The 26090-nt window shown below is 50.8% G+C and overlaps 1 protein-coding gene across 1 annotated transcript; it reads right to left on the reverse strand.

Annotated features, from left to right (window-relative positions):
• Window positions 1-3354: 3354 nt before the first annotated feature.
• ZBTB47 (zinc finger and BTB domain containing 47) lies at window positions 3355-25222 on the reverse strand. The gene is made up of 6 exons (XM_054390186.1): window positions 25208-25222; window positions 11566-12936; window positions 7335-7482; window positions 6667-6782; window positions 4986-5130; window positions 3355-3722 (listed from the first exon to the last, which is right to left on the reverse strand). The coding sequence occupies exons 1-6, from the start codon at window positions 25208-25210 to the stop codon at window positions 3355-3357; spliced, it is 2151 nt and encodes a 716-aa protein (XP_054246161.1). The 5' UTR covers window positions 25211-25222.
• Window positions 25223-26090: the final 868 nt, after the last annotated feature.

Below are 26090 nucleotides of genomic sequence, written 5' to 3' on the forward strand. Positions count from 1 at the left end.
CCACCCCCCCTTTTGAATTATTAGTTTCTTCCTTTGTAAGTTTGACCCAACTCCTGTCGTGGTTCTGTGTCACCAGGCAGGGCTGCGCGTGGGGAAGCTCTCTCTGTCCGTGTGAACAAAGGGTGTCTGTCCATCTGTCCTTCCCTCGTCTTCAGGCAAACCAAGAGTTCCATCAGTGGAGTTGTCTAGCAGCGGATGCTCGTCTCTATTGCACTGTCACAGCCGTTCCCACCCACTGGCTGTCCATCCACCATCACCTTCCCACCGTGCTGGGGTTATGGCTGTGGTCCAAAGGGCCAGCTGTGCCTCATGGACACGATGAGGCTTAACTGGTCTGTGCTACCAGGCTCCTGGGATAGAGAAACCAAAGAAATGACCCTCCCCACATGATTCCCTCCCTCCCCAGAGTTCAAATGATGAAGGGGGAGGGGAAACTAAAACTGAAACCCGGACAGGTCTGGGGTTATGTGCAGAGGTGTCAGCTGAATGTTGCGTTGTGGCATGTTCATGAACTGGGTGATGGAATCAAGCCCCTCTCCACCCTTGCCATCTGTCGAAGAAGGGATGTGAGAGATTAAGGTGCAAGAGTTTAAAAAAAAAAACAAAACCAAACCCAAAACCATAAAAAGCTTAAAAACAATGGACTTGACTCCCCCACCTCCTGTCTCGTCTAACCCAACAAGTGCCAACCAGGATGGATAGAGGACAAGACACTGCGGGAGCGACTTGTTTGAGCTTAGTACATTAATGAAAACCAGACATGAAGAGACACACTGGGGCCAATAAGGGTGTGGACAAAAGGGCTCAGAAGCCATGTAGGACTCCTAGGAACTGCCCAAGGCCTTGGAGAGGGGAGGGAGCAGCAGGGATCTGGTTCTCCAAAGTGCTGTGTGCATGGTCACATCGCGACATCTCCAAGTGGCTCTAGGAGCAGGCTCTTGAGGGGATCAGACGCGGCTGGGATCAGTCACTGGGCTTTTTGCTGGGCTTCTAGCCTCAGCGAGGTCCTCTCACCACACAGTGACATCCAAGTGGGACAGGGAGAGGAGGAACCGTGACTGGGACAGGGCAGGTCACCCCCAGGTGAACGGTTCAAGGGAGCAGGTGTTGGGATGGGTGTTTACTTGAGGGGAAGCAGCCTACCAGCCAGGCAAGCTGATGGGCTCCATCACAGATGACCACACTGGTAAGGTGATCCCTCCTCAGGGTGCAGTGCTTCCATCTCATCTCAAGGCTGAATGAGGGGAAAGAAGCACAAGGGAGCCCAAAGGAATTGGAATTGGGAGGAGACTACATGGACCACTCTGCTGAGGCTCTGCAAGGGTGGTGCTTCTCTAAAACTTCTCTAAAGCAATCATCTTCTAGTCTGGGTCATGGTCCCTTCAGAAAGCCAATGGTAGTGAGCTCATTGGCCCTGGCTGCAGTGCTGGGGATCCACAGGAGCCCACCCAGCATGGGGATGAAAAGCAATTTGTTGCTCCAACACGTTAGTGGGAGCAGCGTTCCAGAGACATGAGGCACAGGGGCCACTACTCAGTAGGAGGAGCCACCAGGCACCTAACTCATCACCTCAAAGAGTGCTCAGGAGAAGAGCAGATGCTCCCCTTCCTGTTTCTGTTAGGTCAATGTTCCTGAACATCCCTGGTCAGTAAAGCCCCTGAGCAAGTGGCTAAATCCTCCTGTCCCTACAGGGAGAAGCTCAACACTGCCCAAGTGCTTTGATGATTCTGTCCAGGAGACAAAGCATCAAGACCTCTTGCAGAGCCAGATGTGGCTCACTGTCCCCAGCACCCTGCTATCACCTACAACAAGGTGCAAATGAGAAAGGGCTCTTGAAGCCCATTCATTATCCTCTCTTCCTTCCTGTCTATCAACAGCCCTGCTCACCACCTCCCTGACCTGACCCACATCTGCACACATGCACAACAGCCTGGGGAGTAGGGCATCAGCTGCAACACACCCCTTTTGGCCATCATGTCTCTGCCCATGCTGGATGTTCTGCAGCCTCTGCAACACTCCCTGACACCAAAGGGGACACTTCTGCAGGAAGGTAGACCACACAGCTGTGGTCAGGCTAGGCCAATGCATGATGCTCCAGGGCAGAGCACAGGAGACAGAAACCCAGCTTGGACCCCAGCATCCAACAAACAGGTAAAAGCAAAGCCTTCCTCTTCTCCTCCACCAGCATGAAGCCAGCCTGAATGAGTGAAACCAATGACCAACTCTTCAACACACACACTGTGGCCAGAGAAGCACTAACCAACACCACAGGACATCTCCAAACCAAACACAGCCTTCACTGGTCCTTTCTGGGCCCCTCAAGCCAGGGCAGGGCAACAGCCATGGGGAGAGGTGAAGCTTGGGAGAGTGATGTGGGAAACAAGTTGGGAGAAAGGGCCATTGTCATCATGCTGAAGGTGGTCTTGCTTTAGCTCTGAACCTTGCAGTGGGACCCAAGTGGGAGGTCACCCACCAGCCAGGTGGTTGTTTGAATTGTTAAGGCACTATTCTGGGCTGAATCTGCCGAGAAACAGCGGCATTCTGCTCCTCTGCCCCAAGCCACCCTCCCACCAGTCCTGAGGCCATCTGAACTCTCCAAGGGACACCTCACCAACTCCAGAACATCCCCAGGAGCACAGCTCCTGCTGGAATTAGTGGAAAGGGCACAACAGGGCCCAGCTCCCTTAGGGTACCCCAAAAATGAACCAGCACCAAGCTCCTGATGCCCCAAGATGGAACACTGGCATTTGTGCTTTCACCTATCAAGGAGGAAAACCTCTTGTGGGGAAGGAAGACGCTGTGAGGGCTGCTAATGAGAGCAGGCTGAGAGCTTTCCAACAGGGACATCTGCTTGCTTGCCATGGGGCCACCGGGGCCAGCAGGGTGGTGCCCACCTCTCAACCTCTTGGCTGCAGAGGCTGAATTGAAAGACCAGCTTTACAGTACAGGGATTCAAGCACCACTAGCTCGATTTCAACTGAGGGTAAGTATCGAAGCACCGGCGGGCACACGACACTGGCCAGCTCCACCATGGCTGGTGTGGCATCCTGCTCCTCCAAGCCCCACCACCATCCCAGCACAAAGGTGAAGCCAGTGCACGGGAAAGTGAAACGGAGAGCAAAACCTTTTACCTGCACCCTTACAGATGGGACGATGGTTCCCCTCCACGTTTCTCACAGCGGGGGCTTCCACCTGCTCCCCTCTCTCCGTGGAGAATGATGGGTGAGAAAAAGGAAAAAAAACCCCAAAACCAAACCCAAAACAACCCCAGAATGAGGAGGAGGTGGGGTAAAGAGCAAGCGAAGCCTCGGCTCCCCGCGGGGAGAGCAGTCCGTGCGGCTGGGGGGGGGGTCCCTAGTTGTTGTTTGAATTTATCCTCCCCGCTGGGAACAGGGGAGGGGGTGGCGGTAGGTGAGGAGGAGGAGGGAGGGTCTGTGGCAGGGGATGAAGCAGCGGCAGGGGCAGCGGGGAGGCGCCGGGGGCCGGGGGCAGCGGGGCCGGGCTGGCAGCGGGCTGGGAGGTGGCGGTGTCCAGAGCCAAGGGGTTGCTGACGCGGAAGCACTTCTCCTTGTGGGCCTTGAGCATGTTGGAGAAGCGGAAGCGCTGGCCGCAGACGTCACAGGGGTAGGGCTTCTCCCCCGTGTGGGTCCGGCGGTGCCGCTTCATGTTGGGGCGGCTGGTGAAGCTCTTCCCGCAGATCTCGCAGATGTAGGGCTTCTCTCCTGAGGACCACACAACCACAGAGTGCATCAGGGCCCTCGAAACTCATCTGGCCCAACTCCCCCCGCAGTCAGAGGGACATCTACAACTGGATCAGGCTCCTCGCAGCCCAGAATCACAGAACCAACCAGGTTGGAAGAGATGTCCAAGATCATCGAGTCCAACCAATCACCCAACCCTATCTAATCAACCAGACCATGGCACTGAGTGCCTCATCCAGGCTTTTCTTAAACACCTCCAGGGAAGTCGACCCCACCACCACCATAGGCAGCCCATTCCATTGGCCAACATCTCTTTCGGTGAAGAACTTCTTTCTAAGATCAAGCCTAAACTTCCCCCTGTGCAGCTTAAGCCTCTGTCCTCTTGTTCTGTCCCTGGTTGCCTGGGAGAAGAGACCAACCCCCACCTGGCTACAACTTCCCTTCAGGCAGTTGTAGATGGCCCCCTCAATTTTGACCTTGAATGTCTCCACGGATGGGGCCTCCACCTGGGCAACCTGTTCCAGTGTTTCACCACCCTCATGGTAAAGAACTTCATCCCAATGTCCAACCTAAATCTACCCTGCTCCAGTTTCAAATCATTGTCTCTTGTCCCATCACCACAAGCCCTTCTAAACAGTCTCTCCCCAGCCTTCCTGTAGGTCCCTTTCAGATACTGAAATTATGTTATATGGTTTCCCCAGACCCTTCTCTTCTCCAGGCTGAACAACCCTCTCAGCCTGTCCTTGTAGGAGAGATGCTCCAGCCCTCTGACCATCTTCATGGCCCTCCTCTGGATCCAATCCAGCATGTCCATGTCCCTTCTGCCTTGAGGGCCCCAGAGCAGGACACAGCACTCCAGATGAAGTCTCACCAGGGCAGAGCAGAGTGGCAAAATCACCTCTCTCCCATCTGCTGGCCAAGCTTCTTTTGATGCAGCCCAGGACTAAATTGGCCTTCTGGGCTGCAAGTGCCCATTGCTGGCTCATGTCCAGCTTCTCATCCACCAGTAGCCCCAAGTCCTTTTCTGCAGGGCTGTTCTCATTCTCATCATCCCCCAGCCTGCATTGATGATGGGGATTGTCCCCATCGTGCAGGACTTCACAAGGTTCACCTGAGCCCAGTTCTCCAGCTTGTCTAGGTCCCTCTGGATGGGGGAAGCTGGATGAGAAGCTGATGACCAGACTGTCCCCCGACAAAATCCCATCCTGCCATCCACCTAAAGATGTGACCCTATCTCTGCTCTTTCCCCAGGACTCCTTGCCTGCAGGGGCTGGGAGACCTCACCTGTGTGTGTCTTCATGTGCTCATCAAAGTACTGCTTCATGTTGAAGTCCTTGCCACACCACTGGCACATGAACTGCTTGTGGCCGATGTGAATGCTCATGTGGGAGCGCAGCTGGTACTTGTACTGGAAGCGCTCATTGCAGTTCTGAGGGGGGAAGAGGGGCACCAGACAGTGATGAACACTGGAAACACCTCCCATGTTCCTTCCACCAAGATCACCAGCATGTTGGAGCAGTGCAGAAATCACTCTTTCACCCCCTCCAAAAAACCCTAAATAAATGACTTTTCAGGACATAATCAGTCAGGCTCGCAGGCAGGTTGGGCTTGGAGTGGGATGCAAAGTCCAGGGACTGGAGGGACAGATCCTGGCAATGGATCACAGGATCACACAGGATGTTAGGGGTTAGAAGGGACCCCTGAAGATCATCGAGTCCACACCCCCCACCAGAGCAGGACCATAGAATCTGGCACAGGTCACACAGAAACACATGCAGATGGATCTTGAAAGTCTCCAGACTTTCATCATAAGGTCGGTGAGACCTCCAAATCAGGACATGTTTCATCATAAGGTTGGATGAGACCATCAAACCATGCCATGTTTCATCATAAGGCTGGATGAGACCAGCAAACTATGCCATGTTTCATCATAAGGTTGGATGAGACCAGCAAACCATGCCATGTTTCATCATAAGGTTGGATGAGACCAGCAAACCATGCCATGTTTCATCATAAGGTTGGATAGGACCATCAAACCATGACATGTTTCATCATAAGGTTTGATGAGACCAGCAAACCATGACATGTTTCATCATAAGGTTGGATGAGACCATCAAACCATGACATGTTTCATCATAAGGCTGGATGAGACCAGCAAACTATGCCATGTTTCATCATAAGGTTGGATGAGACCAGCAAACCATGCCATGTTTCACCATAAGGTTGGATGAGACCAGCAAACCATGCCATGTTTCATCATAAGGTTGGATGAGACCAGCAAACCATGCCATGTTTCATCATAAGGTTGGATAGGACCATCAAACCATGCCATGTTTCATCATAAGGTTGGATGAGACCAGCAAACCATGCCATGTTTCATCATAAGGTTGGATAGGACCATCAAACCATGCCATGTTTCATCATAAGGTTGGATGAGACCAGCAAACCATGCCATGTTTCATCATAAGGTTGGATAGGACCATCAAACCATGCCATGTTTCATCATAAGGTTGGATGAGACCATCAAACCATGCCATGTTTCATCATAAGGTTGGATGAGACCAGCAAACCATGCCATGTTTCATCATAAGGTTGGATGAGACCATCAAACCATGCCATGTTTCATCATAAGGTTGGATAGGACCATCAAACCATGCCATGTTTCATCATAAGGTTGGATGAGACCATCAAACCATGCCATGTTTCATCATAAGGTTGGATGAGACCATCAAACCATGCCATGTTTCATCATAAGGTTGGATGAGACCATCAAACCATGACATGTTTCATCATAAGGTCAGTGAGACCTCCAAACCAAGAAGGGTTGCAAAGCCTGGAAGAGTGGGGAGCATCCCTACTACTGCACTGATACAAAGCATGGGGGAAGCTCCAAGAAGTGGAAGATGTTTCCCCAAATCAGTGTTTTTGACCTCATTTGAGAGGCTGTGGGGTGGGAGGACCTTACCTCACATTTAAAAGGCTTCTCCCCGGAGTGCTGGAGGGAATGGACCTTGAGGGACATGCTGCGCTTGAAGGACTTCCCACAGGTCTCGCAGGTGAATGGCATGTCCTTGGTGTGAGCTGAAATGGAGAGAGGCAGGGTCAGGCACCCTCCTCACACCTCAAGTCCCATCTGCTGCTCCAGCAAACCCAGCACCGTTTCAGGAAGAGGTACAGCAGCAATGTTTCAGGTGCCTGCAAAAACTTCTATTTTTTTTTTGATCACTTTTAGTGCCTTCAAGCCCCAGGGAGCCAACTGCTGCTGACATGTGCAATTTACTTTTGAAAGCCCAGCACTGATGTGGTCTGGTCCTCTTTTACAAGGGAAGGGATGGTTACACTTCAAACTCTCCTTTGATCATTTCTGGGGTCCTTTTTTTCTGGTTAGATAAAATAAATGAGCTTCCCCAGCGCCGTGTCTGGTTGCTCTACACCCAGCAGACATACCTTCAGCATTAAATACCAGGCCAGATTTCAAGGCCACAGGCACTGACATGAGAAACCTCACCCAAGAGTAAGGCCAGCCCTAAATTCCCATCAGGACAGTGACAAAAAGCCACCCTTCATTGCCCAAACAATGGCTGAACACCCCTAAAGAGATCTCTCCGTGGCACTGGTGCCTCCCACACTCACCAACCATGTGTTTGCGCACGTGGGCCATGGTGTAGAACTTCTTCTCACAGATCTCACAGGAGAACTTCTTCTCAGCATAGCCATGGACGATCTTGTTGTGCTCATGGAGGGACCAGAGCTTCTTGAACCCCTTCCCACATGTCACGCACTGCAAGGAGAGAGAGGATGGGTAGGGAAGCAGAGCAACCTACCCAGGTGCCACAAGCGTTTTTGTTTTGCCAGGCTACCAGCTGGAACATCACTATGAATCCTACAGCTCAGGCAGCAAAAATCATAACAACCACCAAGTCTGCTACAGGCATTGTCACTCCAAAACCTCCAGAATTCAATTTTCTATCCATTGGATGAGGATGGGACAACGATATTGCAAGGAAGGACACGGCATCTCCATCAAAAGATGTATTAGGACTTGCATGAAGAGCAGCTCAGGCACCAAGGCCCTTTTCCCAGCTGGACATTTTACTCTTGTACACCATGAAGCCATTACATAAAAATAACCCCAACCCTCTGTGCATTAGCAGGCTGAGAAGAACAGAGGAAGAAGGAGAAGCCCAAGCCAAGGCAATAGAACTTCAGTCATCAGTAGGTATTATGGATACTTTACCACAAAATGAGTTTCCCAAACATGTCCAAATAGACCAAAATGGCCCCAAAGTCCATCAGCACAAGCAGAACATGATGTGCAAAGTCGCCTCCAGGAAGGTATGGTAGACATTTGCTTCAGCTCCAACATGTTCAATGTTCCTCTGAAAATTGCCAGGAAAACTCCAACTTTGCCATGAGTTCTGTTGCAAGCATGAGAGGTCAGTGTGGTGCTTGAGAAAGCACAGGACAGCAAGGTTCATGCAGGGACAGTGGCCACCACTTGGCCAAGGACCCTGCCAGGAGCCAACAGTCCTTCTTTCTTCCAAGGGTCAATTCTTTCCCCTTCAGCTCTCCATGACTCATCTTCCTCTGGGACAAAACCATCCCTTCTCCTCACAGATGCGTTCAGAAAATAATTCATGCCTTGGAGACATCTCACAACAGCACAGCTGAGCAGTACCAGCAAGCCCAGGTTGGGATTCCTCCAGCTTCTCCTCCTGCCCAGAAGAACAGATGCTTGTTGATGGCCTTCAACCAAATTTTGCACCAAATAAGGCAGTGATACCATGAAAATACACCATTAGGCCACATTGTCACACTACCTCTCCATAGGTTTAGGTGCTTGAGAGTCAAAAATATGGTCACAGAGGCACTCCCAACACTCATCTTCTTCATCTTGCCATGCTTGAACATCACCATGAGTGGACTTCTGAGTTGTACGGTTCCCAAGCACAGATTTCTAAGGATTCAGGACCAGAGCCTGATATCAAAGACACATTAATGTCCATTTTCTCCACTTGAAAAAGGCTGCAGGGGAATCTTAAAGTTAAAGGTAGAGCGAAAGCAGCAGGTGTAGGAAAGCCCCTGGGCTGGAACCAAGCACCCTGGAGGGCTGAGCTCATGCCCTTGGTTCCTACAAAAAAAGAAACATCCCTTTGCAAACGTGCAAATAATGTCCAAATGAGGAGAAAATGAGAAGATAAATTCTTGCAGGGTAAGATGAAAAGCATGCTGAAGCTGGCCACAAAAGAGTTTGAGAAACAACTTGATAAAGCAAAGGCTGAGTCATTTTTAGGTGTAGGAGGCAAGATGTCCATTATGGTACCCAGAGGGATGGGAAACAATTGCAGGAGTGAGATGAAGCCCAATGTCTAAAGCATTATGGATGAAATTTAGGGACAAAGCAGGAATTGAAAGCAGCAGACCTGAATGAGAGGAGGGATGATCCCTTCAAGAATCTGGTTAAAGAAGAAGAAATAAAGACTGTCCATTATAGGTACAAAGAAGTCCCTTTTCCATCCAGCTATAAGCCCATGGTGTATTGATAAGAGTTATTTGCTGTCATCAGAGCAAGGTGAGTGAATCCTGGAAAAATTCATAAAGTTCAAGAGAGAGGCAATGATCCATGTTTTCAGCAGGAGGTCACCACAAGGGCAGTTGTGCTTCACCCTACTCAGAAATGACCCAGAAAAGGGATGAAAAGGGGGGGAAATACAAGCCAGGAGATGAGAGTCGCATGTCCTCCATCAGAAAGCAGACAAGGCTGAAGAAACATTCTGGGAAAAAGCAATTTTAATTGCACAGGCCACCACCAAGCAGGTATTTGAGCTGCACTCATCCATTCTGGGAAAAAGCATCCACCAAAAGCAAGGTGAGGGCTGTGAATTTGTCAGGAAGCTGCACCACAGACTCAGCACAGGCAGCAACACCTTCGCTTGCTGGAGATGAGACTGCTCCTGCCTCCATATTCCCTGCACTTCCTTAATGCTGAGGTCTGCTTCATTCCCCATTTCATTTGGGGTGCCATGGGTGAAGGGCTCCACTCACACCTGAATTATGTTATCTTCACCTAGGAGAGATGCAAGAGCATCTAAATTTGGTTGCTGGTGGGAAGGATGATGGCTGAAGCTCTCCAGAAGCTGGTATTTCAGCAGCAGCTCACAGGGATTAGGAGATGGGTTGGAGTGATCTGCAGGAACACATATTTGCTGCTCTGATGGGATGCCTGCCTACTCCTCTGCATCCTGGGCTGATCCCCTGCTGTGTGGGCAGCAGATGGAGGGAGGGGGTTTTGCCCCTCTGCTCTGCTCTGCTGAGACCCCACCTGAAGCATTAGGCCCAGCTCTGGAGTCCTCAGCACAGGACAGACATGGACCTGCTGGTGCAGGGCCAGAGGGCTGGAAAACCTCTGCTGTGAGGCCAGGTTGAGAGAGTTGGAGTTGTTCAGCCTGGAGAAGAGAAAGCTCTGGGGAGACCTTCTGGTGGCCTTTGAGTACCTTAAAGGAGCTGATAATAAGGATGGGGACAGACTTTTTAGCAGAGCCTGTTGTGACAGGACAAGGGGTGATGGTTTGAAACTAAAAGAGGGAGATTTAGACTGGAGAGTAGGAAAACTTTTTTTTTGCTGAGGATGATGAACCACTGGCCCAGGTCGTCCAGAGAGGTGGTAGATGCCCCATCCCTGGAACCATTCCAGGTCAGACTGGATGAGGCTCTGAGCAACCTGCTCCAGTTGAAGATGTCCCTGCTGAATGTAGGGGAGGGGTTGGACTAGACGATCTTTAAAAGTCCCTTCCAACTCAACCCTCGCTCTGATTCTATTCCCCCCAAACTGCACTGATGTAATGGACTCAGTCTGCAAACGCTGGATCTCATCAGCATTAGGTGAAGGACACCTAGCCTGAACCACACATGGATGTCAACTGCTCACAGAAATATGCTCATCCAGCAGCTGAGGAGCACAAAGGGCAGATTAAAACCATTTTAACTGTTGTCAGCAAATCTCTGAATTAAGCTAAATTGGTTTCAGCCTGGGGGAGGACAGCTGGAGTATGCCTCCATCAGGGGCTCACAATGTTTTGTCTAGATTAACTGAATAAACTCCAAGAAAAATTGCTCCTCACAAATTACTCCACAATCCCACCCACTCAGCGAAGGGGATGCCACAGGCCCTGGGCACAAATCCTCCATCCCCATGTCACCAGGTGACCCTCCTGAGCCTGCATACAAGTCATGGGCGAAGTAAGGTTCTCTCCCATCTGCCAGGTGCCTACCACAACACCAAAACTATTGTCTGAGCATGAACCCATCTCATGGTGTAGCTAGGTGGGATTTTCTCCACAGTGAGTGGAAAGTTCCTTTCCCTGTTGGGATGTCCCACCATGGTGGGATCCTCCTTTGATGGGATGAGCCCACCCCCATGGGGCATCTGTCCCAACCCCATCTCTGTGGACATCTGTCCCGACCCCATCCCCGTGAGACATCTGTCCCGACCCTATCCCCATGGGACATCTGTCTCGACCCCATCCCTGTGGACGTCTGTCTCGACCCCATCTCTGTGGGATGAGTGTCCCAACCCCATCCCCATGAGACATCTGTCCCAACCCCATCCCCATGGGACATCTGTCTCGACCCTATCCTTGTGAGACATCTGTCCCAACCCCATCCCTGTGGACGTCTGTCTTGACCCCATCCCCGTGAAACATCTGTCCTGACCCTATCCCCATGGGACATCTGTCTCGACCCCATTTCTGTGGACGTCTGTCCCGACCCCATCCCCGTGGGACGTCTGTCCCCAGTGGGATGGTCCACCAGTGGCTGGGGTGCTGCCCTCTTGCTGGGGGCTGGGCTGTGCCCGGGGGCTCACCTGGATGTTCTTCTCGCAGTCGGTCTGGTGGTGCAGCAGCAGCTCGCTCTCCAGCAGGAAGCGCTTGCCGCACTTGTCGCAGATCTGCATGCGGCTGTGGGTGACGTTCATGTGCTTCTCCAGGTACCAGCGGTTGTTGAACACCCGGGGGCACTTCTTGCAGGGGTAGTGCTGCTTCTCCTCCAGCTTCACCTTCTGGCCCAAACCATCCTGCTCTTTTTTCCTCTTCCTCCCTCGCTGGCCTTCCTCTTCCTCCTCCTCCTCCTCTTCTACCTTGGCTAGCTCCTGGGACCGGGTTGCCATGGTCGGTTTGGTGGCTCTGGATGCCCGAGTACCCCTGCGGGGCTGCCCGCCCTTTTCCCTTTTCATTTCTGACATGTCTTCATCGTCGTCATCATCATCCTCTTCTTCTGTCGTCTCCTCCAGGTCTTCCTCTTCACTGTGCTCCTCCTCTTCCTCTTCACCCACCTCTGCATCCTCCTCCTCTTCCTCCTCCTCTTCTCCTTCCTCATTCTCCTCTTCCCCTTCCTCCTCCGTGTCACGCCCATCACCATCAGGCCTTCCCATCACAGCTGCCTCGCTGGCCACTGCCTTCCCCTCCATGCCCTTGGAGACGTTGAGGGTCTGGTTGTTGAGGTTCACCTCCACGATGATCTGCTCCCGGTTGTACGAGCCCTGGCTGTCCAGGTCCTCCTCGGACTCCTCCCCTTCTATCTTGCAGACAGCATCCGGACCACCACCTTTCTCCTCCTTGTAGTACTGCTTGGCTGGACCAGGGGGGAGCGCCCCACCGCCCGCTCCATCCTCCACCCGCACCGAGTAGGGGTCATTGCCCTCCCGAGCATAGATCTTGGGATGAGGGGCGTCCACCTCCTGCTTGATCTCGCAGTAGTAAGGTGGGGGCCCGGCGCAGCTCTCAGCAGGCAGGGCCATCTCGGAGGCCAGGCTGAGCGAGCGGGTGTCCAGCAGGTCCTGGCAGGAGGAGGCAATGTTGTTCATCTGCAGCACGGCGGCCGCGTTCAGCACGTCCTGCACATTGCAGGCGTTGACGAGGAGCTTGGAGGTGTAGATGAAGTTGAGGATCTGCTGCAGGCCCTGTGAGGTGAGGGCCTCCAGGGAGAGCTCCACGCGCTGCAGCTGCTTGTTTTGGGTGAAGAGGGAGTGGAAGAACTGGCTGTAGGCCGCCAGCACCCCCTTGTGCGCTGGGAAGATGCTCTTGTGCTGCACCAGCACGATGTCCACGTCGCACAGGTCCGGCTGAAAGAGGCGCTGCTCGTTCAGTCTGTCCATCAAACACGTGAAGTGGAGGGCTACATCCTCCACCAGGGAGTACTCAGCTGAAGGGTAGTCAGTCGTCTTTTCGACTATCAGCTGTGGGGAGGGAGGAAGAAAAAGAAAATCATCCAAAAGGGCACTTTTCCTAGGGAAAAGACCCTCCCAGCCATGCCAGCCGCCCCTGCCCCTGCTTCCAAGTCAAAGATGCCAACTGAGCAGCTCCACTGTCAGCCTCAGCTTGGAGATGCCAGCCAAAAGGTTCAACCACCAGACTGTGTGCTTCAAAACACCAAGACACTCTAACACTAAGCCTAGTTTGGAGATACCAGACAAAATGCTCAAGCACCAGGCCTACCTAGCTTAGAGACACCAACCAAGGAGCTCCACCACCAGCTTGAGTCTGGGAGACTCAATAAAGAAGGAGAAAGGCCAGGCCGAGGCCATATAAGCATCCACTGACATGTCTTCAGCCTGGGTAGGAGGCACGATGGCCACCTCACCACCAAGGAAGACTAAAGCCTGGCTCAGCTGTCCAAGCTTAGAGCCAGCACACAGGAGAGGGGATACTTTGACCTCCTGAACCAGATGGAGATCTTGGGAGATATTTACCCCATGCAGGAAGCCAATTTTAGGCATCAGTTGAGATTTAACTCCCTACATAGAAGAAAACGAGGTTTTTAAAACTCCAGACTTCTACAAGACAGTTACAAAACCCCCAACGTTCTCTCCCAGGCTGCCCAGGGAGGTGGTGGAGTCACCATTCCTGGAGGGGTTCAAAAAACCAGGAAATGGTTTAATGGCCGCAGTGGTGCTGGGTTGGACTTGACGATCTTAAGAGGTCTTTTCCAACCTTAATGATTCTATGATTAACCTTCTTTTTTTCATGCCCATTTTAAATCACTTGGGAAAGGATCTACCTGGAAAAATCCAATTCAGGGAGTGGCATTCCCAGTCTGGGAAATGCTGCAGCTACCAACACCCCCAGGCTATGTTTGCTGCAGGTTTCATTCAGCTCAAATGTATTCTGCACGGTGCAGACCACTCCTGAATGTTCAGCAGCTCTCCTGGAAATACCTAAACTCCAGAATGGCTTTGCCAGCTGCATCCCAAATGCAAGGGATATCCCATGTCCAAAGTCCCACATCCTCTACTGAAAGGGATATTCCCTTTCCTTCTGCTTCTCTTTGGCTTTCTGTGCCATCATGGATGCAAATGGATCCAACCACACTGACATTCCCTTTCCCAACAATTTTGGGATGTGAGCAAGGATGTGGTGCAGGACAGTGGTGTAGATGGAGGGTTCAGCCTCCTGGGTTTATCCTGCACCTCCTGCTCTGAAAAAAAGTTACTCAGCTCCCATATTTTCTGGGACAAACAGCAGCTCTTGTTCAACACACAAATTCCAGCAAGACACATTTTGTTTGTCCTTTCTTCTTTTTTTGTTTTTGTGAGCCAAAGGCAAAAGCACACACAGGCAAAAATGTCTGAATACTATAAAAGGGTGTTTGCTTCTCTGTTTTCTCAAAAGGCAAAAAAAAAAAAAAGAAACAAAACTCAGAACACAAAACCCCCAAAATCCTTCCCCCTCCATTCCAAAACGTTTCATTTCTGCTCCTCGGTCAACGGAGTCATTGGTTTCCTGTGGTCCCAATGGCCCTGGGGAGCCTCAGCAAATGCTGGCAGCCACAGAAAAGAGGGAAAACAAACAAACAAACAAACAAAAAACCCCACATTTTTTCTAAACTCTTGGCTCTGCAACCTGGAGTGGGGCAAAGAGGCAGTAAAAGAAAAATTAAGTAACTATAAGATATTTTTCTATTGTACATATTTGCGTATACGGTTGAGTCAGCATCCCTGGATGTGTTTAAAGGTGGTTTGAATGTGGTGCTTGGGGATATGGGTTAGGGGTGAACTTTGTAGAGTAGGGTCAACAGTTGGACTTGATGACTCCAGGGGTATTTTCCAACCTGAATGATTCTATGATAAACATATTAAAAAATACATTATAGAATCATTCAGGTTGGAAAAAAAGCTTTAGGATCATCAGGTCCAATCATCAACCCAGCACTGGTAGGTCACCACTAAACCATGTCCCTCAGCACCACATCTACACAGCATTTAAATCTCTCCAGGGATGGGGACTTCACCACAGCCCTGGGCAGCTTGTTCCAGGCCTTGACAGCCTTTTTGGGGAAGAAATTGTTCCTGATGTCCAACTTAAATCTCCCCTGGCTCAACTTGAGGCTGTTTCCTTTTGTCCTACCACTTGTTACCTGCAAGAAGAGAACAACCCCCACCTGGCTCCAACCTCCTTTCAGAGAGATGTAGAGAGTGAGAAGGTCTCCCCTGAGCCTTCTTTTCTCCAGGGTGAACAACCCCAGTTGCACATATAAAGAGTTTAAATACATAAATAAATAAATAAATGTCAACATATGAACATTTAATACACGTGAACATCAGAGATTCTCTAAGAGTATTCCTGTATGATTATATAGACCTCATATCTACTGCATAGAATAAGAGAAAACATACAGACAAACATATGAACACTCTTTATTTTTATATATATATATATATATTTATACATATGCTATAAAATACTGCATCCCAACTGGAACACCCATCCACCCACCCACCCCTCCCCATTCTCTAAGCCTCATGTCTGCCAAGGACATTTCTTCAGGATGAACTTGGCTGGCTCAGGCCCCCCTCTGAGCACAGAGAAAATGAAAAATGATATAATAAATATCGAACGCCGAAGAGACAGCTCTGCTGAGAGCGCTGCTCTCTGCCAAGGCCTCTCCTGCTTTGCTTTTGCTATGAAAAAAGAAATGAATTTAGTTTTGGTTTGGTTTTTTTTCCCCCTGGGAGCCACCTCACCTCGCTCCCCCCATAGGATGCCCCAAGCTTGGCACGGCCACAGCTGTGGAAAGCAACAAAGCTGGGGAAGGGTCTGGAGAACAGGTCTGGTGAGGATCGCCTGAGGGACCTGGGGTTGGTTAGCCTGGAGAGGAAGGAAGCTGAGGGGAGACCTCACTGCTCTCTTCAACTGCCTGAAAGGAGTTGAAGTGGGGGTGAGGTGGGGGTTGGTCTCTTCTCCCTAACATCAAGTGATAGAACGAGAGGAAATGACCTGAAATTGTGCTAGGAGAGGTTTAGTTTGGGTATTAAGAAAAATTTCTTTCCTGAAATAGTGGTCAGGGATTGGAAGAAGCTGCCCAGGAAGGAGGTGAGGTCACCATCCCTGTAGGTGTTCAAGAAAGGTGAAGACAAGGCACTTTGAGATGTGGTTTAATGGCCAGGGTGGTGTTAGGTCAATGGTTGGACTCCATGGTCTCAGAGGGCTTTTCCAATGGGAACAATTCTATGATTCTGTGGAGAAATTGATGTAAATCCAGGGGAAGTGAGGCTGCTGGGCAGCATCGCCTCTGCACAGCCCAGCCTGGAAAACAAAAGCTGGGGTGGTTTTTTTTTTTTTTGCTTCAGATCGAGGGTTTTTTGGCAAAAGGGGCTGACCCCTCACCCAGCAGTGGGCTTGCCAGGCAGCTCTAATCAGTCCCAGCAGCGGCGAGGACAATGCGTGTCTTGGCTCTGTCCCGCCGGTGACTTCAGCCCAGGCTTGTCAGCAGGAGGTTTCTGCTCTTTATTGCTATCAGATGCTTTTTGTGAGCCTGCCCAGAGCTGGGGCTCCAGCCAGGATGAGAGGCGCCCGGCGGGGTGAGATCCCAAGAAAGACCCCAACTCGCCCCAGAAATAGCCCTCTGGCAGTTCTCATCCCTGCAACTCCACCAGAGAGGAGAAACTGGATTAACAGGGATTAATGGGAAGGTTAAATCCATTACCCTTCCCCAGGGAAAGCACAAATACTGTCCAAAAATATTTTTTTTTCAATTAATTCAGAAGTCATGCTTTTAAAATATTTTACCAACATTTTACTTAAGTTTTACTTAGATAATATTTTGCTTAGATAATACCTTACTTAGATAATATTTTGCTTAGATAATATCTTGCTTAAATAATATCTTGCTTAAATAATATCTTGCTTAAATAATATCTTACTTAGATAATATTTTACTCAGATATTTTATTTAGATAATATTTTATTTAAATAATACTTTACTTAAATAATACTTATTTTTTAAATAAATTAAAAAAAAAAAAAAATCACAGTTTTGGTCTTTTCCACTCCCTTGGCCCCTTAAGTCAGTTCAGTCCCCAAATCAGCCCAGTATAGTACCACAGCAGCAGGCCACTCATCCCATCTCCATCCCATGTCTGGACAACTTGGGATGATCACTGGGTGCATCCAACTGGTGCAAACCCTAAAACTACCCTCTGGGTAGTGTCCTGGCACTGTTGGCAGCAAAACCAATCCCAATAAAAATCAGCAGCAGCAGTAATAAAAATTATTCAAAAGCAGCATGACTCCAAAGTCCCCACCCCAAGGGGATGGCAGCACCTCCAGACAGCCCTCCCCACCCTGACACTGCCCCTCAGCTCTATTTTAAGAGCCTTTTCAAGGGATGCTGCTAAAGCCCCATCCCAAAAATGCCAATGAGAGGATGGGGAAGATGCTTGGGGTGAGGCTGGATCAAGGGATGCAGGTTGGCTCTGAGGAAGACATAGAAGTGATATAGGAATGGTGGTCAAAGGAGATGCTGCTGTTCCCTGGAGCAGGGCAGCTTCTCTCCAGCAAACCCACCAAAATTCCAGCTGTAATAGATGGATCCAGAGCACAGCCCCACTCCATTTCCACCCAGCATATGCCTCAGTTTCCCCAAGCAGCCACACCAACCCCCAATCAGCTCCCTTGCAAGGAGGCTGCTGCTGGGTTTAAGTCACTGTAAGAGGAGAAAATGCTGTTTATCCTAGCAGGTATTAAAAAGCCAGACCCCTCAATGCTGCTGCAGCACTAAAACCCCCTCAGGGACCAGGAGGTCAGGTCACTCTGGGTACATTTAAATACTCCAAACTGCAGCCCCCCAGAAGCCCATCTCTGACATCCCCCAGCCTCTCTACTTCTTAACTTTTAGCCATTTCTATTGCTCTCATTGCCAGATATCAAGGACCACAGGTACCCCTCCCCTGTCCTAGCACAAGGACAAGGGTTTGGGGGGCATAAAAAGCCTATTTAGGTGGCCATAGCCCCTCACTTCACACCAGGCAGAGGGGTTAGACTAGCTGCATGCAAACCAATTTCCATTCAACACAAAATTTGGGGATTTCCTTCCAATTTTCAACCCCCAAACTCCTAGGAAAATCAGCAATCTGCTTCTCTGTATCATTTCCAACCACCAAAACATTTACTGCTGACCTTCAGGATTAAATTGCACTAATGAAAAGGGCTTTAATAAGTTGATGAGTATGATGTTAGCACTTGCTTCTCAAAAAAAAAAAACCAAACCAACAAAAAGCAAAACCACCAACCCCCCACCCCATGTCCTATTCTCAATTTGAATTGAGAATTTGCATTTCAGGGCAGAAGAGCCTGGCTGGAAACTATTTAATGCCAAAGCTTGACTTTTGCTAAAGGAAGGAATCATTTTAAAAACCTCATTTTTACAGATTTTTTTTCTCCAATGATACAAAGGGACATTGTTAGGCTTCTCAAAGACACCAGGGATTTTGCTTTCAATCCATAGTCATTACAACTTGACCTCTGCCTTCAAGACTCTTGGTTGAAACCTCCAGCCTTTTCTCCACAGTTCTGAGTCCACATAGGGTTGGATTTCCTAACGATGATGTGATGCTTGCATCTTCCCATGAGCTCCTAAATCAGGATGCGCGTGGATCGTAGCATCATTTTGGTTGGAAAAGACCTTCAAGATCATCAAATCCAACCATAAATGAATGGATAAAGCCACCTCAGAACCAGCAGCACTACCTAGACTCTACACATCCCACCCATCACCAAACCCACCTATTTTTGGACCACGGGATGCAACAAAACCCAGCAGTGGAATAAACCACATCCCAGCGGACCCTTCCTTCACCTATCGCCTACCTTCCCCACTCTGCTTGCTCCTCACCTCCCTCCCCTGGCACCTCCTCCTGCAGCACAGCACCGTGTTGGGTTGGTGGTGGGGGGGTTGTTCTCCTCTCTGACAAGTGTTTTTATTTAATTAGGGAAGGGTTGTCCGGAAAAACAAGCAGGAAGGGAAAACTATTAATAGCTCGGCCGCAGCCCCGCCTGGCGAGGCGCCGGCCGACACGGCCCCGAGCACCCACCGCCGCATCCTGCCCCTCGGGATGCTGTCAGGGCTGGACCATCACCATGGATGGTCCCATCTCAGCTCTGGAGCCTGGGGACGGTCACATCCTTTAGGATGGTGGTGTCACTGTCCCAAATGGTCATTTTTCCCCCCTACATGCTGTCTAAAAGGACTGAGACTATCCAAAACAGAGCCATATGTAGGCTTTAGGGAGAGGAAGGGGCTCAGCAGTGCTCCCAGAGCCCACTGGGCACCCCAAAAAACATCTTCCAGCCTCTGCACAAGTGAAGATGATGTTGGGTGCCCTAAAAAACATCTCCCAGCCTCTGCATATGTGAAGAAGAGCATTAAGCTGTCTGAGGGACAGTCAGATTCTTCCAGCGCTTTTCTTTTTTCTCCCTTTTGGTTATTCTGTTAATAGCATCCAGCATCTGCAAGCTTTGACTCAAAGATGTTTTTCCAGAGAGCAGCCTGGAAAGCCAGCAGCAGCACCAGGCTCTATGGGACCATCCAAGGGAACAGTGACAAATCCTTCCCCAGTCTCTGTCACCCTGCAGTCAAGTAGTCAGTTCTACAAACAGGGAAAAGGTTCCTTTGAGCTTTTTTCTAAACACCGTGGCCTCCCAATGGCCTGGGAAGAGCAGAGGACTAAGTGGGGTAAGCAACACTACCACAACAGCACCAGGGACACCATGCCTCCGTGCCACCACAGATCCAAGCACGATGCTGGAGGGCATTGCCAAGCTCTGAGATCAGTTTGGTAACCTCAATGTCCATCTCAACACCCGTGAAGGCTGCACAAACACAGCCTCCCTGCTGCAAAAACAGGACCACAGAATCATTTCAGTTGGAAGAGACCTTTAAGGACATGGCGCCTGACCGTTCATCCAACACTGCCAAATCACCACCAAACCATGTCCCTCAGTACCACATCTACAGAAGCTTCAGGCCAACACCATATTGTTTTCAGCTCAAGACAAGACCCATTCCCTCTGCTCCAGCTGCAGAGGGGAAGCACTGAAGCTAGGCTGGATGCACCCCTCCATCTGTCCATTCTCCCCCAGTCTGGGACAAAAGGGGGTTCTTCTGCAGCTCAGGCCAGACCCAACACGTGCTGCAAAAGCTCTGCAGGTAACTCAAGATCTTCACTGAGCCCACAGCAAGGTCTGGTGTTAAGCCCCAAATGGATGGGGCTGGATTTTGGCAGCTAGCATCCTCCTGGCAAATATCGCACACTGCCCAGGCAGAGCAGACAAGCCATGGGGTCCCCGCCAGTGCCTGGCACAGCCAGTGACACCCAGCTGATGGAGATGTCCCCAGGCCACTGCCCTGGCACGGGAGCAGGCAGCAGGACGGGATGCTGCCCTCATGTCTAGGGGATGCAGGACCTCCTGCAGAGTCACTGCTGGGATGCAAGAGCCCGGGGGGAGACACACAGACACACACAAAGCTGCTGTCCCCCTCCCTCCCCTGCCCAAGAAAAACAAGAGGAGGAAAGATCGAGGGAGGAAACGAGGACAAAACCCAACACTGACCTCCCCAGCCGGGCTGGCGGCCAAGCGGCTGCGCCAGGGCCAGCTCCAGACCGCTGCCCAGCCCGGCGTGAGGCTGAGCAGGCAAGCATCAGCCCCTCGAGATGCTATGGATGTCCCCTGAGCCACCAAGGATGGGTACAGTGTGGCAGAGGGTGCACCGAGCACCCCATGGCCCACAGAATCCCTCCAGGGACCACTTGATCTCAAAGGTCTCTTCCAACTTCAACGGTTCTATGGTTCTACAAAATTCAGTGCATGGATGGGTGCAGGGAGGCAGCCACCCTGCTGCTTGTGCACAGCCTGAAGCCATTGCATCCCCAAGCCAGCCCCACACCCAAGTGCTGCCATGCAATGGTCAGGAAGAAGCGGAGATCCCTGGAAGGGAAGCAGGATGGATGCACAAAGCTTCCTTCCACATGCTGCTAAGTTAGGCTGGTATCAGGCAGCAGCATCCCCTTGCCCTGCAGCATGGTGTCCATCCTTGGGAAAGCCACTGTGACCTTCCAGATGGACCAACAGTAAGATGCTGGGGATGTTTAGACTGGATATTAGAAAAAATTTCTTTATGGAAAGGGTGGTCAGGCATTGGAACAGGCTGCCCAGGGAGATGGTAGAGACACAATCTTTGGAGGTGTTCAAAAAACGTGTGGACATGGCACTTTGGGACATGGTTTAATGGCCATGGTGGTCTTAGGTTGAGGGTTGGATGCCAATGATCTTAAAGATCTCTTCCAGCTGAAGCAATTCTACGATTCTGTGATTCTATGAGATATGACACCTCCATGGTTTGCCCCATCAGATCCTAAACCCACAGTATTCCAAGTCCTAACCCAAAGTCTAACCCAAGTCCAGACCACAAAATTACCACAGAGGTCCAAGGTTAAGCTAGCACACTCTCTCTCCCAGTATCTTGGGCAAGGCTTTCCATGCAGGAGCATACTCCCTAAATCCTGGCACTGCCTCCCCAGATGGTCCCCACACCCAGCTCCATCTGACACCCAGCCCTGAGCAGGCAGCACCACTCACTCTCCTCCACTTCAGCCATCCTTTAAGACTTCAACGTTTTTAGGAGCGTGCATTAAAATGGATTATTTTTATCATGTCTGTCCAGCAGACTCAGCAGCTTGGGGAGCTGAGCTTTACCTCAGACAGGGTGTTGGCAGCCCTGGCTCCAGGCAAAAGATATAGTCATAAAAAATAATAATTAAAATAAGACAATTTATGGTAATTAAGTTCTCTGCTCATTGTATCTGCCACGACTGCCATGGCCAATCTTTCCCCATATATCCACAATCATCCAAGGTCTCACCATCAGGAGAGGCAGCCAAAGCACCAAGGTTGGGGCCAGCAGCCCTGAAGAACATAGGGACAAAACATTAGGAAGAAGTTCTTCTCCATGAGGGTGGTGAGACACTGGAACAGGCTGACCAGGGAGGTGGTGGAAGCCTCATCCCTGGAGGTTTTTAAGGCCAGGCTGGAGGTGGCTGTGAGCAACCTGATCTAATGTGAGGTGTCCCTGCCCATGGCAGGGGGGTTGGAACTGGATGATCCTTGAGGTCCCTTCCAACCCTAATTCTATGATTCTAAGTCCCTGGGTATCCCCACATGGGAAAGCCAACAGGGCCAGCCCTGCCCTACAAATGCCACTCCAGCAACACAACGGTCTAACATCTAACACCACTTGGTGGTTGGACTCAAGGACCTTAAAGGTATTTTCCAATCAAAACAATTTTAGGATTCTTTTAGAAATAAGAAGAAAAGTCAGGGGCAAGTGAGAGAGCCCATCTCTGATCTCACCCCTCCCCACTGGCCACAAGATCCTGTGGGATGTCAGGGGATACAAACTAGGATACAAACCACACAGGGGGCATGAGGATCCCCTTTTTCAGGACCATACAAATGCAGCACCAAAATAAGAACTCCAGGTGTTGCCCTTGGAGGAGAGCACTTTGTCACAGCCATCGCCACGTCCCCACCTAAAAAGGCTTGAACGCAGCAGTAGGGGAATGCCCTTAGTTTTCTCCTCCAGCCAGAGTGATGAGGCAAGATGGGAAAATCAGCGATTCCCCCGAAACCCTCAGAGCCCCCCTGATGTTTTGACACATTCAGTTCACCCACCACACGTTTCTCCCTATTTCTTTCCCTGCCCTCAAGCAGGAAAATCTGCATCTCAAAAATCACCAATATTTGATCGACTGGCAGGCACAACCTTTCCTGCTGCTCCTTCCCTTCCACAAAGGCAGCATCTCCCAAGGCAGCAGCGGGTTATTTTCGTGAAGGGGGTGACATGCCTCCTCTCCAGACGCCAGACAGAAATGCAAGGCCGTTTATCTCGCCCGACTCCAGGGGCTGGCTGCTAATAACCCAACACGCCGTTAATTCCGCACAGGGAGAACAAAGCTCCATCGTCAAGCCAAGCCGGGTGGCCAAGGGGACCCTCCAAGCTGCCCTGGCAAAACCCCTGGAGCAATGCTTAGCCCAGTCAGCAACCTCAGGGAAACTCCATGGTCAGACCTGAAGCGCTTGCATCCAGCAAAGGTTTCACCCCACATCCAGAAAAAAAAAAATAGAAATAAATTAAAGCAATAATAAAGCCCTTCATGTCTTTTCAAGGAGGATTTTTGCTGTGCAAAGCTCATTTTCCTCTGGTTGTTGCCGAGGCTGGGTGTGGACGAAAGGTTTAATTCCCAACTTTTCCTCCTTATCCTCACAGAGCTGCCCACTCAGGTGGACCCTGGGCATTTCTATCCTCACCTTGGGGCATGAAATGTTCCCAAAACCCACCCTGGTGTGTGCCCTGCAGCATCTCCCTGCAGGTGGGATACAGGAGTGGTTTCAGCACTTGATTTAATGCTAGCAGGAATGTTCATAGAATTGTTTTGATTGGAAAAAGACCTCTAAGATCATCAAATCCAACCATTGACCTAATACCACCATGGCCACTAAGCCATGTCCTGAAGTGCCTTGTCCACCCCTGCAGGGACAGTGACTCCACCACCTCCTTGGGCAGCCTGTTCCAGCGCTTGACTGTTTTGCAGGCTGGCCAGCATGAACCTAAGTGTGACTCCAATTACCCCAAGTATAAGAGCTGGGGGGGTGCCAAGCCCCAGCCCAGCATCCCAGGCATCCCCTTGTGCACCTTGTTTATTTTTCCCTAAATCTTTCACTTTCTTACCCTTTCCAAAAAGCCACTCAAACACCTCCTGGCTCATGATCATGGGCACGGAGCCATCACTGGGGCAATCACAACCCTGCACTTTCAGGGATGGGGATGGCACTGAGGTCCCTGAGCATGGCACATCCCAAAGCATTTAGAACATCCTGAGGGATTTCCCTGTGCATCTTCCCAGCTCAGGCCTACTCTCTGCAAGCTAAACTAATCCCTCCCCCCAGCCCCCCAAAAAAAGTCCACCGGCCGCTAAAATAGGTCACTGCCACAGGCTGCCAGGCTCCTGCTGCAGCCCTTATCATTATTTCTTATAAGGTTTAATTATTATTAGTTATTGTTATTAATCATTATTAATAATCATTTTTTAAGAACAAATGGAAAATCCCTTTGCAAAGCCGAAGTGGGGTGGGATGCTGCACCCCTCCCCCTGCCACGCTCACGTCCTTGCTCCTCGGGGTGGTTTCAGCATCCCCCAGATCCCACTGGGAAAAAGGAAGCCCAGGACAGGAGCATGCCGGGGGTTGGGGCTGGGGACACACATACACAAGGAATTAGCAAAATGAAGGAGTCATCCGGGGAACAAAACGGGAAGCAGGAGGCAGCTCCTGCGCCAGCAAAGCCTCTGGCCTGGGCGACCAGGCAGCTCCAAAAGTTTCCCCCCACCCCAACGTACACCCCTCAAAATCTTCCCAGTCACCCCAGAGCTGCAGCACTGAGGCGGAGCTGGGGGAGTCTGGGCCAGCGGCCCCCCACAATGTTAAAGGTTGCTCACCCCTCTCGGGGGGTGTCAGGCCCTGCATCCCTCAACCACCCCCACCCCGGCACCCCACAAGGCACCCCAGAGGCGAGGGCGAGCCCAGCTCCCTCCATGGCCAAAAATGCTCCGTGCATGGAGGAGGGGCGGGCGGGGGGGATGTAGCATTTTTGGTGCCATTTTCTTTACAATTTAAACCACACAGCAAACCGTTTCCCCCTGCGTAACAAGGCGGGGGGGTTGTCCATGCAGACACACCCCCCCCCCCTAAATCAGCTTGCAATGACCTATTGCACGGGGGGGAGGAGGTTGCGCTGTTCCTATCCCCCCCCACCCCCCGCTTCCAGGCTCCATCTCCAGCCCTTCCGCGCACCCCCCGCGCCGGGATGCAGCAGCCTGCAGCTCACCCATGCAAACCACCAACCCCCCCCACACACACACTCCCCCCCGCCCCGAAAAACAACGAAAAAACAAACAACAAAAGCAAACCACCTTCATCCCAAGGATTGGGGCAAGTTTGGGAGGCCCTTTGCAAAGTCAGCAAAGCCCCGGGAACCCGAGGGAAGGGGGGGGTTTGGGGAGGGCTGGGATGGAGGTGGGGGGGGGGGGTTGGGAAAACAAAAAAAGAGGAGGGAAAAGGGAAAAAAGCGGAGGGGGGGGGGGGGAGAGGAGGGGAGGGGGGTTTGCAAAGCTCTACCATTTTGATGCAAAGGTCTCCGCGCAAAGGAGTCCCGGTCCTCCTCCGCTTGCCTGGGGTTTTTGCTCTCCATGAAAAAAAAAAAAAAAAAAGAAGAAGGAAAAAAAAAAAAAGAGATGTTGGGCTGGGTGGTTTGCTGGGCTGCTTGCTTGTTGGGGCTTTTTTCCTTCTTTTTTTTTTTTTCCTATTTTTTTGGGCTTATTTTTTGTTGTTGGCTGGCTTTTTTTTTTTTTTTTTTTTTTTTTTCCTTTTAGAAGAGGGGAGGAAGGGGGAAAGGGGGGGTGGAGGAAATTACCGAGCTGCCAGCTCTGCTTGCATCCCCCGTCCTTTTCCTTTTTTTTTTAAATTAAATTTTAAAATTATTTTTTCTTTTTTTCCTCCCTTTCTTCTTTCTTTCCTTTTTTCTTCCTCTTTTCTTCCTTTTTTTCCTTCCTTTTAATCCTTTCTTTCTTGCTTTTTTTTCCTCCCTCTTTTCCCTTTTTTCCTTTTCTTTTTTCTTTTTTTTTCTTTTTTCTTATTTTTTTCCCCTTCTTCCTCTCTTCCTCTTCTTGTTCTTCTTCACCTCCTCCTCCTCCCCATCGCCATGTTCGCCCCTTTTCGGAAGCCGGAGGAATGCGGAGCGGCGGCGGCTTCGGCTGCCAACAGCCCGAGGGCCGCTGATTGGAGCCGCCTCATCAGATGGGGCCGCGGCTGCCCCCCTTAAAGGGACAGGCCCCCACCACCGACAACCGCACCGCCCACTCAACCCGGGTCTCCCCCATCCCTTCTCCCGAACCCCATCCCTTCTCCCGAACCCCATCCCCAGGACTGGACCGATTCTTACTGCGCAGCATCACCCCGGGATCATCCTTCGGGGAGGAAACTGAGGCATGGGGAAACCCTC

This window comes from Indicator indicator, chromosome 20, assembly GCF_027791375.1.
Source record: "Indicator indicator isolate 239-I01 chromosome 20, UM_Iind_1.1, whole genome shotgun sequence".
Taxonomy (NCBI): Eukaryota; Metazoa; Chordata; class Aves; order Piciformes; family Indicatoridae; genus Indicator; species Indicator indicator.